The sequence below is a fragment of the Arachis hypogaea genome, chromosome 3 (genome assembly GCF_003086295.3).
Source record: "Arachis hypogaea cultivar Tifrunner chromosome 3, arahy.Tifrunner.gnm2.J5K5, whole genome shotgun sequence".
NCBI classification, from domain to species: domain Eukaryota; kingdom Viridiplantae; phylum Streptophyta; class Magnoliopsida; order Fabales; family Fabaceae; genus Arachis; species Arachis hypogaea.
Window position 1 is genome coordinate 51,501,433 of NC_092038.1, and position 13,616 is coordinate 51,515,048.

The 13,616-nt window shown below is 34.3% G+C and overlaps 1 protein-coding gene across 5 annotated transcripts; it reads left to right on the top strand.

Moving 5' to 3' along the window:
• Positions 1-12,021: 12,021 nt before the first annotated feature.
• On the top strand, positions 12,022-13,385 carry LOC112790553 (uncharacterized). Of its 5 annotated transcripts, none has more exons than XR_011879905.1 (4): positions 12,059-12,359; positions 12,573-12,601; positions 12,719-12,792; positions 12,874-13,385. XR_011879905.1 is itself a non-coding variant. In XM_025832999.3 (3 exons), exons 1-3 carry the CDS (start codon positions 12,103-12,105, stop codon positions 12,960-12,962), a joined length of 420 nt encoding a protein of 139 aa, XP_025688784.1. In that variant the 5' UTR covers positions 12,061-12,102; the 3' UTR covers positions 12,963-13,385. The 5 variants fall into 5 exon arrangements, 1 of the variants encoding a protein (XP_025688784.1); XR_011879904.1 differs by having other exon boundaries at positions 12,576-12,601; XR_011879906.1 differs by lacking the exon at positions 12,573-12,601 and having other exon boundaries at positions 12,022-12,359; positions 12,688-12,792.
• Positions 13,386-13,616: the final 231 nt, after the last annotated feature.

Sequence of the window (13,616 nt, forward strand, 5' to 3'; positions counted from 1 at the left end):
CCATCAATTTATTGCAAACGAACACGGCTAATCAACTTTTTCAATTAAAATGCTTGCTTCAATACTAAATTGGTTAACTTCACTAGACTTCTTTTTCTATACCTTAGCACATGATCCTTGAACCTTTCTTTTCTTTGCTTCTCTTTTTTTTCATATTTCTTTTATTTCAATTGAGCTCGAGATCTTGTCTTAAGGCGGCTCTTTAGCATAAGCTTTCAATCAACAATCCCAAACCAGTTGGTTTAAGTTGTTAAGTGTTGAGACACTCTTAAAGATTTACTAACTCAAGCCTCTCTCCTTAACACATTCAATCACAGGCATATAACATTGAAATTTTATTTGGATAGTGGTGTCCAGCACCTCTTTGGGTTGCTAAATGTTCTGTTATAGAGCTACTCTTGATTTTGAGTTTTCAATCGATAATCCCGAGTTAGTTAACTCAAGTTATCAGGTGATGAAGCACCCCTCAGATTTACTAGCCCAAGTATGTCTCTTAACACCAATCACCACAGACACATATCCAAGTTTTGTCATTGATGCCTAGCCTTTCATTCTTTGTTCTTTGTTTTCTTTGCTGTCAAAGTTATTTGTGCTTTTAACTTCTAAAGTCTTGTAGCCCTTAACCGACTAGTCTTGTATAAGCAAGCATCCTTTTGAATTTCTTGAGCCCTGATTCGTTCACAATGAATGTATATATACTAGCACTTTTCTATGGGACAACATGATCCTTTTTAAGCTAGATTTCTCTCTGTTCTTGCTCAAACTACATCTTTTATTCCATTGACAAGTGAAAGTACTTAAGACAAGCAACTATTCCAAACTTGTGAGTGGTGATGCATGGAATAGGAAACAGAAAAGAAAATGCATACAAGAGAACGACTTAGAAGGTATATCATATTTCAGACATACATCTTCTTTATTTAATAAAGCATAAAAAAAGGAACTTCACCACCTTTAGTCTTCATGTCCCCTTTTCTTTGCTAGATTCTCCTTGCTTTCCTTTGCCCTTTGGATCTTCTTTCTTTTTCTTTCTCAGTTCTCCTTGTTGTTTTGTTGTTGAGTCCCCTTCTTCTTTCTTTTTCTTTCTCAGTTCTCCTTGTTGTTTTGTTGTTGAGTCCCCTTCTTCTCTTTGCCATACTCCTGAGCTTATCATTGTTTCCTTTAGCCTCTGAGCATTGAATCTCACCCTTGCAAGTTCCTGCTCTTCAAATATCTTGCGAGCTTCATTAAAACTTTTGATTTGTGGGTTGAGTAATGGGGGTGCTCCACAGAGGTAACTGAGCTTTTCTTGGGTGCATATATCATAATCGAGTCTGTCCTTATGCCTGGCTTCCCTGAACATTCTGCTTTCATTGAATTCTCTGTGAAATGTATCATGTCTAGCATCCAACCTATGGAGAAGCTCCCTTTGCTGAGCTTGCTCTTTCCTTAGTTGAGCTTGTTCTTGTATTACTTTTTCCATGGCTTTTTCATATTCATCAGTTGAATTGTTGATGGCTTCATGCATCTTGGCATATTGTTCTTGTTGTAGTTCCATCATGTGTGTTTGGTATTCATTTTGTTGGCTCATCCATTGAACTTGAACCCCTCTTTGTTGATCCATCAACTGCCAAAGGTTCCTTTGTTGCTGAGCTTGTTCCTCTTGGCTTCTTTGAATTTGTGAATATTGCCCAGAGATTCCTTCCAAGGCGGCTTGGAGTTGATTCATGTTTAAGGAATGGGGTTCTTCCATTTCTTGAGGCTCCTCCTCCTGTCTTGCTTCTTTCCTTTTCTTTCTTCTTGCTAAAGGTTGCCTTTCCAATTAGGTTGTGGTGACAAATTCCAACCTTTCCCTGGTGAGAGGTTTTCCAATAGAGACCACGTCAGTTTCTTCAAATTCTTCCAGAGGCACTCTAGCTTCTTCACATAAGCACAAAATAGTACTAGGATATCCTAGCCAGCTGTCCTGTTTGACCTTTTGAGCTATGTCAATGATGTTCTTGGCTATAATTTCTCCAACATTGATCTCCCCTCCCTTCATTATGCAGTGGATCATTATTGCTCTATTCACTGTTACTTCGGAATTATTTGAAGTAGAGATCAATGATCTCCTCACTATGTCATGCCAACCTTTTGCTTGAGGTATGAGATCACCTCTCCGAAGTTTGAGTGGTTGTCCATGTGAATCCAACACTCAATCCGTGCCTACTCTGCATAAGTCACTTAACACATCCATATATTTTGGATCATTTTCAACCCTTTCCTCATAGCTAGCTTGTTTGAACCGTTTTGGTTTGACCTTTAGCACCCTGTTGATGGCGTTTGGACTAAAGTCAATAGTCACTCCTCTTACATAGCTCATGTACGGCTCTTCATCCTCAAATTCTCTTATCACATTAGTGTAGAACTCATGAATAAGAAGCATGCTTACTTCTTGAGGTTGGTTACAAAGAAGCTCCCATCCCCTCTTCCTGATTATTTTTTGTATCTCAGAGTATTCCTCCTTTCTTAGCTTGAAAGGTAACTCTGGAACAACATCTTTTCCTGACATCCAACTAAAGATGCGCTCATTGTGTTTGGATTTGAATCTTCTTCGATCAAAGGTGTTTTGTCCTTCATCTTCTAAGGGTTGCTTGTCCCTCCTATCTCTTGATGATGAGGCCATTGAGATTCACTTGCAAGGGTCGAATCTCCCACACCAAACTTAGATGAATGCTTGTCCTCAAGCATAAAGAAAATGTTTATGAAGGGGGTGTAGAGAGATATGATGACAAGGTAAAGTATGCAAGCTAGAAAGTGATGGTGAGAGGGAAGGGGGTGGTTCGGGTAGGCTGGGAGAAGTAGTGCATCATGAGTTTTGTTGAGCAAAACATAGGTCCAAAGCTAAAATCTGTAAAGAAAGAATGATTTGGAAGTTGAGTGTGAATTCGGCTGAGGTGAATTGATGAAATGGGGTGATGGAGAGGTGTAAATATGAGTGAGGATAAAGTGAGGTTTGATGAATATGGTTGAAGTATTTAAAGTGATGTTTGTGGTGGGGGCATGGTTTTGGTGGTTCGGTCATAGCATGGGGAGCATGCTTCTTCGTGCCCAATGCATGTTGAGTTGCTTTTTTCCAATGCGCAAAGTTCAAGACTCATGTGACTTCCTCTCCTTGTGTATCCGTGACTTCTCTTCTAAGATTCCCCATCACTTCTTTCTTTCACTTCCCTGCAACAAAATTCCAAAATCTTGAGATTCTTAAAGTGACCTTACTAGCTAGCAACTTATGATGATATTCTTATGTAAAGTTGACTAGGCAGAAATTAAAATTTATGAATTGATTCCCTATTCTATACCAACGACTACACTCTCTTACTTTTTCTAGCATTATTTATGTATGTGAAGACACCAAACTTAGTTTATGACTAAGTGTTCTATGGAGTTAACATTTTCCATCTACTCCAAAGATGGCCACACCAAACTTAGTGTCTTACCTACATTGTATGCTATTTCAATCTCTTTTTCTCTTTTTTTTAAGTATAAAATGAAATCTCTTATTATTGACTACTAAAGCATGAAAATAAAAGAGAACTCCTGTGCATGGGTTGCCTCCCATGAAGCGCTTGTTTATTGTCCTTAGCTTGACAATGCAACTTCCTTGCTCATGTTAGCATTTGCACACTCTCTTCCTTGCTCTAGGGGCCACCAAGATAATGCTTCACCCTATGTCCATTGGCTGTGAAAGTCTGGTTTGAGGCTTCATCAAATAATTCTACATAGCCATGAGGGGATACTTTGGTGATGGTGTATGGACCAGTCCATCTAGACCTCAGCTTCCCAGGAAAAACCTTCAATCTCGAGTTGAATAGCAACACCTTTTGGCCTGGTTCGAATGTTCTTTGGGAGATCCTCTTGTCATGCCACTTTTTTGCTCTTTCTTTGTATATTCTGGCGTTTTCATATGCCTCCAATCTGAACTCCTCCAATTCATTGAGTTGTAGCAACCTCTTTTCTCATGCTGCTTGAGCATCTAAATTCAGAAGCTTGGTAGCCCAAAAAGCCTTATGTTCAAGCTCTACAGGTAGGTGGCATGCCTTTCCATACACCAGCTGAAATGGAGATTTTCCTATGGGTGTCTTGAAGGCTGTTCTGTATGCCCAAAGTGCATCATCCAGTTTCCTAACCCAATCCTTTCTTGTTGCCCCCACAGTTTTCTCCAAAATCCTCTTTAGCTCTCTGTTGGCAAGTTTAGCTTGTCTATTGGTTTGTGGGTGATACGGTGTGGTCACTTTGTGAGTAACTCCATATTTGTGGAGTAGAAAATTTAGTTGCTTGTTGCAGAAGTGGCTTCCCCCATCACTTATAAGTCCTTTGGGCACTCCAAATCTTGTGAAGATGTTCTTCTTTAGGAATTGCAAGACCACGTTGGTATCACATGTGATGGTGGCTGTTGCTTCTACCCATTTTGAGACATACTCCACTGCTACCAAAATGTATTTGAATGTGTAGGATGGAGGGAAAGGTCCCATGAAGTCTATTCCCCATAGATCAAAGAGTTCCACTTCCAAAATGAACAACTCCTCTTCTTCTTGCCCAGTTTGCTTCTTGGCGTTGCTGCCAAGCACTCCAATGTAACTCCAAGTTAGCAACATACATAGTTCTCACAGGAGACCACTTTCTTGCAAGGTTGTTTGTTCTCTTCCTGAAGTAAGGTTTCAATGGCGTTGCCAACTTGAATCCCAAGTTAGCAACGTGCATATTGTTATTCTTGAAAGAGTTGTCAGCCACTTGCTTGCTTCACTCTTGCTTCAATGCTTTCTTGTTTCATCACCTATCATTAACAAGGAAAATTGCTTCAAAGTCTTACCAATCCATGCAATCAATTTCATAAGATTCATTCATACTCATGCATTTATGTATTCCTTAGATCATTTGCATGAATTTGGCTACAATCGACATGGTCCTTAGTATTCTCATGCATGAAGACAAAACTCATAAAAATACTTGTTTATTTAGAGAAAATGAGTGAAACTAAACTAAAACCAACTAAACTAACTAGCTAATATAGCAAATATGCAAATGCATCATCAATCCCGAAGAATGCATTGATTTGAGGCTGCAGGTGCAGGAGCTCACCCAAAGCCTTTACGACCAGGCTCAGAAGCTGACCGACACTTGGGAGAAGTATCACCAAATTCTCACACACGTGAGGGACACGGATAACCTCAGGTTAGAGTGGAGGGAGTAGCTACAACGGCTTCAACGGATGGAGGCTCAGATGGAGGTGTACCAGACTCCGATGCGCGCTGCCAACATCAGCCCTGTTGGTGGCAGCGATGCTACTGGTGGGACACAGACATCACTATCTTCTCTGCTGCCTCAACAAGGCTACGGGAACGACAATGACGATGATGACTACCAGGATTTTTAGTGATTAGGACTTCGTTTTACTGTTTCATTGTATTTATTTGACTTATTTATCTTTTAATTTATTTGAAAATTTGATATTTAATATTACATAACTGCTTCACAATAATTTAAGAAAAATAAATTGAGATTACTGTTGAATTTACCAAGAGAATAATCCAAGGTAGTAGTGCAGAAAACAAGATATAGTAGTGCCAACATTACTGTCGAAAAAATCTGCTGATAACCAAATAGTTTTTTTAGCAATTTCTCCATCATAGAATTCGATGGTAATTACTGTCAGGTGAAAAAAATCTAACGGTAGCTAGTTACTGGAGAAGTTTATACCGTCGGATTCCTTTGGATGGTAAACCCGTCGATAATTAACTTACCGTCGGATTTTATTCGATTTTTCAATGGTAAATCTAACGGTACTCAACATTTTTTTGTAGTGAGAACGAGGATGATGACGAGGCAGGTGATGCATTCGTACAAAATGTAGTTGTTCCTTATGCAGTGAGTTAACCTTTCGATGTTCCATTTTTTATGCATGCCCTTGACCTTGACGCCATACATACATAGGAATTTCCTGAATTTTCGAATATAGGTTCTTGATTTAGTAATATGTTTCGTTAATATAATTTTATATGTAAAATAATGACCATTTGTTTTTTGCGTAGGCATTGCTATTCTTAAGACAATGAGTTCATGATTAGAATGGAATATAGTCCTAGACAGTGAGTGGTCACCTCAATCAGGAATTACACTATTTCTAGAAGAGTCGACTACAATTCATATGAGTCCAAGCCATATATGTTATATCCAAAATGCAAGACACATGGCCGTGGGTGCGATTGGCTTATCCAAGCTAACTTGATTCGGAAGAAAATTTATTAGGAGTTAAGAAAATACAATGGAAGGCACACCTGTACCATGGGAACGATTTCATAAGATCATTCTAAGTTAAACTTGGACACAATTGCGGAGGCTAAGGCCATTGGTTGAATCCGACCCATTCCTGAAGGTGAAATCTATAATTATAGAAATCCAATCTAGGTTTAACTACACCATTAGTTACTGTAAGGCTTGGTTGACAAAGCAAAAGTCAATCAAAAAAATCTTTGGTGGTTGAAAAGAATCATACCAAGCTCTGTCAATGTGGTGCACACTAATGTGTCAGAAGATGCCAGGCATAGTTGTCTAAATCAAAACACAACCTGTATATCGTGAGACTGAAGAGGTGAAGGGCATAAGGATACTACACTGGATATTTTGAAGTTTCAATCCATACATTAGAGTGTTCTAACTTTGCAAGCCTTTTGTTCAGGTTGACAGCACCCACCTTTTCGAAGAATACAAATGTGCTCTTTTGGTTGTAGTTGTACAAGATAGGAACCAAAACATGGTGCCAGATGCTTTTGCCATTATAGAGGGTAAGACTGCTAATGCATGGTACTTTTCCCTCAGTAATTTACGAAGGCATTTGTTAGAAGAGATGTTGTGAGGATAATCTCTAATGGTTGAGTCAATAAGGGCAGTAGTAAATCATAGTGACGATGCTTGGAAACCTTCAAGAGCATGGCACATGTTTTGCATTAGGCACATTAACTGGTAGCAACTTCTTAAGGGCATTTAAGGCCCCGTACTTGCATAAGCTTGTTGTAAATATAGGTATTTGAAGCTACATTTATTTCTACTTATGATGTGTTAGTAATGCCTAATATGATGATGTACAATGTGATTTGTAGGCAATTCAAGGATGGAGGGGGAATACAACATCAACTGCAAAAAGTTGCAAGAGCGAGATGACGCATATACCCGACGGTGCGACAACATCAAATTTCTCTATTGGGCATTGGCATTTGACGAGAGACATTGACTAGGTCATATGACGATGAACCTAGTCGAGTGCATAAATTCAGTCTTGAAGGGTATGCGAAACCTTACTATGTTGGCGCTCATTCGAGCAACATTTTATTGGTTAAATGAGCTATTTGTGCAGAAAAGTGTAGTGCAAGTGTACAGGATTACTTATTCTAAGTTTGTCACTCAACGGTTAGAAGCAAATATGCATGAATTTCTCTATTGGTCATTCACATTTGACAAGAGACATTGACGGGGTCACACGACGATGAACCTAGTTGAGTGCATAAATTCAATCTTGAAGGGTGTGTGAAACCTTACTGTGTTGGCGCTTGTTTGAGCAACATTTTATTGGTTAAATGAGCTATTTATACAGAAGAGTGTTGAGTCTCATGAGCACAAGCGTGCAAGATTTACTTACTCTGAGTGTATGCAGCGTCCAAGAACATAGTTGTACACCAATTTAATAGACGCAATGAGTTGTTTGAGGCGCATGAAATGTCAGTGAAAAAATATTAACCATTGATCTTGCAAGACGGGTGTGTGATTGTGGTCACTTTCAGATGGATTGATGGTCATGTTGCCATTTATTAATTGCTGTGGTAACCAGCGCTTTGATTGGCAAGTATATATCAATGACGTATGCAAAATGTCAGAAATTCGCAAGATTACAAACTTGAGTTTGTACCATTGGGAGACCCGGCGACATGACATGCTTATCAGGGAATGATGATGGTCACTAATCCTTCCTTAAGGCGAGTGGTATAGGCCACTCGAAATCGATCTTCTATCTAAATAAAATGGACTTGTGGCAGGTATTTGAAGTTTCTGGTAATCTTATAAATTAACATATTTGAAAATTTCAATAAATTTTAGGAATTAATGTATTTAAAAATTTCTATTAAGTTTATAAATTATTATATTTGAAAATATTGAGAGACCAATATGAAAGTAAATAATAAATAGCAGAGAAGAAAAAATAAATACATACAACTGTAACAAAATTAATAATTATAAAATAATTATTCTCTGAATACAACTTAATTATTAAATATTATCAAACATTAAAAATAAATATTTTATCTAACTATAATTACAAATAATTGCATTTTAAAATAATATTAAATTATATACAGAATAATTAATTATTAAAATACTATATTTTTTTAATTTAGGTTTACAAAATAAAATTATCAAAATTTGAAAAAAAACATTAAACTTTAATTATAAAAATCTGAAAATTGTGAAATAATTATCAACAATATACAGAATATTTTTTAAATAATTACAATTTAAAAAAAAATATATTTCATAATTTTAATCTTATAATTTGTAATTTTATAAAATATATTATATGTATAATATAAAATATTATATTTGTAAAATAATATAAAACATCATGCTGTGTTTTTATAGAGTGATAAATTATAACATAATATAAAATATTATGTCGTTCTTATTATAAAAAAATATTATACTGTTCTGTTCTTAATGGAAGGACCACGATTCAATAAAAAGTAACAAGAGTAAATTGTTGGCTGTTATAGTTTTATGATTTTCATGTAAGAAACATACAACAAACTTGGCTATCACGATTTATGTTATAAAGATCATAAACCCGAAAATCACCCATGATTTATTGACGTAAATTAGAAAACCAAATAAAAGCCATATATATGTCTAAGGATTAGAAAATAGCTTATAAAAATTAACTTTTGAAAAATAGCTTTTTAAAAGTAATAACATTTATATTTGGTAAATCAAATCAAAAATAGTTTTTAATAAATACAAGCAACATCAATTACGTTTGGTAAAATAATTTTTAAAATTTAAAAATATTATAATAGACATAAATATAAGTATTAAATTTAAAAATTAATTAACATATAAAACTATATTAGACTTTAAATTTTAAAAAGTACATGCCAATTTTTTTTGGGTAATGTTAGAGAGACAAAAAAAACAGCCAAAACTTGTCTTATTTAGCATTCATTAATTGTCGCAACAATTAATGAATGCTAAATAAAGTAAGTTATGGCTGTTTTTGGCTGATTTTCTTTAGTTACCAAACATTTTCTTACAAACGCACTCACACATCCACTCACACACACTAGCCTAGCTACCACAATTAGAATTCAAAAGTATCTCAATCTTTTAAAAGCTACAAGTATAAATATATTATCTAATGAAGAGTTTAAACTTTTAAAAAAGACAAACACTTTTTCAAAAAATTTTACCAAACTAAACCTAGATGCAGCCATCCAAGAACTTTTTAAAAAAACAAATTGAATGAGCAACAAGTGTCCATTATATACATATATGAGAATGTCATTCTTATATAAAAATGTGAAAATGTGTTTATAGTCGTTGAATTAGTTTTAATAGATGAGATTAATTATACATAATAAATAATATATAACTAATGTATGTATTTAATGTAGTAATTAAATTCATAAAAAAGAATATATTTAATAACTATTATATTTATAATTATTATCTTTGATTTTTTTAAAATATATCTAATAAATAAATTAAAATAATTAAAATTCATATAAGATATAACTACAAAATAATAATTTTAAAAACGTATTCAAGCAATATTTAAAAAAAATTTGTGTGTATTAAATAATTCTAATCTTTTGGTATAAACGTATCTGTCACTTTCTATTTTTTATTTTTTTAATAATTCAGCAATATAGACCAGAGGTCAAATTAAACATACACTATTATAATTATTATTCTTCTGTAAATTATTTATTATAAAATAATAATAATTATTATTATTCATGTAATATTATTTATATAAAAAATATATTATTATTATACAAATAATTTATTATAGTTATCTTAAAAAAATATTCTAAAAAAATATTATACTAAAAAAATTATATTATTAAATTGATTTATTATCTCTCTATCATGTTAAAATAATATTCTAAAGAATTATATTATGAAAAATTGTATGTTCGAAAATATTATACTGAATTATTATAGTTTTTTTTGTTTATTTAGTGTTATAAATGGATATAAATTATTAAACATATTTTTTAATAATTAAATAATTTAATAGTATCTTTAAGTGATTTATTGTATATAAATAAAAATAAGTAGTAATGCAACGTATGTCACACAAATATTTAAAGAAACAAAAAACGGCGGCGAGGGTTAATATTCCAATTCTAATTTAAACATTTTGTTCAATATGGTTATTAATGTATGTTTGTTAGTTATCGAAACAAACAACTAACAATAATAATTAATTATAATAGTGTATGTTTAATTTGTCTTTTGCACTACTAAAAATTATTTATTACAGACAGATATTTCGGATAAATTTTATCCCATAGAAATAAAGATAGATTTTGCGAGAGAATTTATGTCGAAAACGAAGGAAAATGAATTAGCATAAATTACTAATAAAAAAGAGAATCTGTCGATAATTTCGTCGAAAAAATTAATTGTAAAAAATAGTTACCGACGGAAAATCTGTTTGTAGTTAAATGATAAAAAATGCTATATTTTATTAAATTATTACAGACAAAAAATCTATCTATAATTTAAAATATTCCGTCAAAAAAATTGAGTTAAACCTAACATTATCCTCACCCTATCGAAGTCCATTCACACCACCTCACCCTATCGAAGTCCATTCACACCACACAAATTTCAGGTATATATATATATATATATATTCCTTATGAAAATTGAAATGGACTCTTGATTTATTTCACCAGCAACTTCTTCGTTCTCCTCTATTTCATTTTCCACGTATTAAGAACAATATCCCGAAGAAAGTGTTTTAAATACGTTGGACCTTTGAGATAGGATTGATTTTAGAGCATCATATTGGTCTAGTAAAAGGGAAGTGATCCTTCTGTCCCAAAGACTTTAGTTTATAAGCTAACTTCCAAAATATGTCTAATCACTGAGATTCATGTCCAGCCATTCAAATGTTAGTTCAGTAGCGAATTGACAAGTTTAGTATAAAGTTGAACTGAAAATGACTAATGTCGATAATATTAACTTCAACTTAATTAGTTGATTAAAGTATATTTTTACCATGTAGCATATTTTTACTATGACAAGGCCACTGCGACTGCAACTCGAGTATTACAGGTTCTTTACATTGCTTTTTAAAAAAAATTATCCTAATCTTTGCTTAATTAAATTAGCTGCAAGACTAACAACCAATTATATTGCAGATAGGTTTGGTTTTGGGATTGGCTCTTGCATTTATTTTTGATGCAGGACTTCCTTTTGGAGCTAAACTTTTTACAAGAGATGTTGATGTTCTCCACCTCATAAAAATTAGAATACTTGTAAATCTATTTCGTGTACATTGGTATCTAATCTTTTCAGCACTCTAAATTTGTGGGACTTATATTTATGTTTGATTGTTTCTTTCAGTTTGTTGCAGCCACCCAATCCATCAATGCTTTAGCATTTATATTTGATGATATCAACTTTGATGCATCTGACTTTACATATTCAGCATTCTCTTTGGTGTGTATTTTCTTCCATGTCTTCGTGCGATAAGGGATTATATATTGCATATTTTATGAATCTTAAGTAGTTATAACCATGGTTCTGAAAACCGAACCGGACCGGCCGGTTCAACTGGAAAAACCGGGAACCAGTCACCTAGCCGGTCCGGGTAACATTAAAAACCGTCTGGTAAAAAACCGGTGGAAGAATCGGTCGAACCGGCGGTTAACTGGTAAACCGGGAGAACCGTTCGGTTTTTTGACGGTTTTTTGGTTTGAAATCAGAAAGACTAAACGACGTCGTTTTGGCCTATTTAAAAAAAAAAAGAAAAAACGGCAAAAGCAAAACGCGTAACCCTAAATCCCTAATAATCACAATCAGTTTCCAATGGCAATTTCCCCTTTCCAGTTTCCAGAAACCATTCTTCACCCACAGCAGTTCACCACCGAGCCACCAAAGCCACCCACAGCTCCAGATTCCAGAAATCACCCAAGCAAGCAGTTCACCACCAAGCCACCCACAGCCACCCACAGCAGCGACGACGTTGAGGGCCGCAACCACCACCCCATCCTGCTTCTGGCCGAGCCCGCCTCCTCATTCGCCGTCGTCGAACGTCCCCGACACCGCGTCCTCACTCGCCGCCGGTAAGACCCTGTTCTTGATTTATTTGCTGCTTCATGATTTTTTGTTTACTGCTTCATGATTTATTTTGCTGCCTTCTTGAATTTGTTTGCTGCTTCATGATTTTTGTTTACTGCTTCATGATTTATTTTGCTGCCTTCTTGAATTTGTTTGCTGTTGTTTACTGCTTCATGATTTATTTTGCTGCTTTCATGTTCACTATGGAGGAAAACAAGAAGATAGGAATGCTAACTACACTGATATGGTGAGAGATTAAGAAGAAAAAACAATAAAATATATTATGGCTCTGAACTATTATTATAGATATCTAGTTAATTTGATTATTTGCAGAAAGGATATCATAAGAATGCATATTTTTTAGGTTAACAAATACTATGATCTTGCTACGAGCTTTTATGAGTTTGGGTGGGGAGAATCTTTCTATTTTGCACACAGGTCTGTTTGCTTCATTCTGCAATTTCAAATTCAATATTTTGCTGTTAATTGGGTCATGCTGATGTCTTTCTTCTCTTTCAGATGGAATGGTGAGTCTCTTCGAGAAAGCATCAAACGTCGCGAGCATTTCCTCTCCTTTTGCTCTTTTCTGCTCTGCCTTTACTGCTTGACAAAAATTGGTTAAATGAATTTTTCTGCAGCTCAACATCAGTTACAGGGTTGAATAACAATGAGTACTAAATATCAAGAGGAAAGGTCTGTGTTGTGAGATGTAACGCGCTGACAAAAGTTTTGACTTTTGAGAAGTAATTGGCAAAAACTATTTGACCTTCTGGTTCAATCACTATATCTAGCTGATGTAGGCTTGTACTATCATTGTTAAATTTTTTTTGAGTCTTCTCACATAAAATTTGTGCATTGATTTGAGTATTACTATGTATTTAGCACATTAATGCTTGGGAATTTTATAGTATACTTATGAGTCTTCTAGTGTTTGATGCACAAAGTCGATCATTCGAAGCTTCCTGTTAGTTGAACAATTATTTTTACCTTCTTGATGAAGTATTTATGTTGATTTTCCATATTTTCTTAAATGATGATAGTATCTATACCTATATGTAGGGAGAATTGGGTAGTTTGATTTGAATCTTGGTTCCTCACATTTTAAATTTTATTATGTGAAATTATTGAATTTATATATTTAAAATTATTTTTAGGTTTTTTAATAATTTTATTTAATATTTAATTAAATCGGTTGAATTCCGATTGAATCCCGGTCGAACCAGTGAACTATTGAACCAGTAACCTTACCGGTTTATTGACCG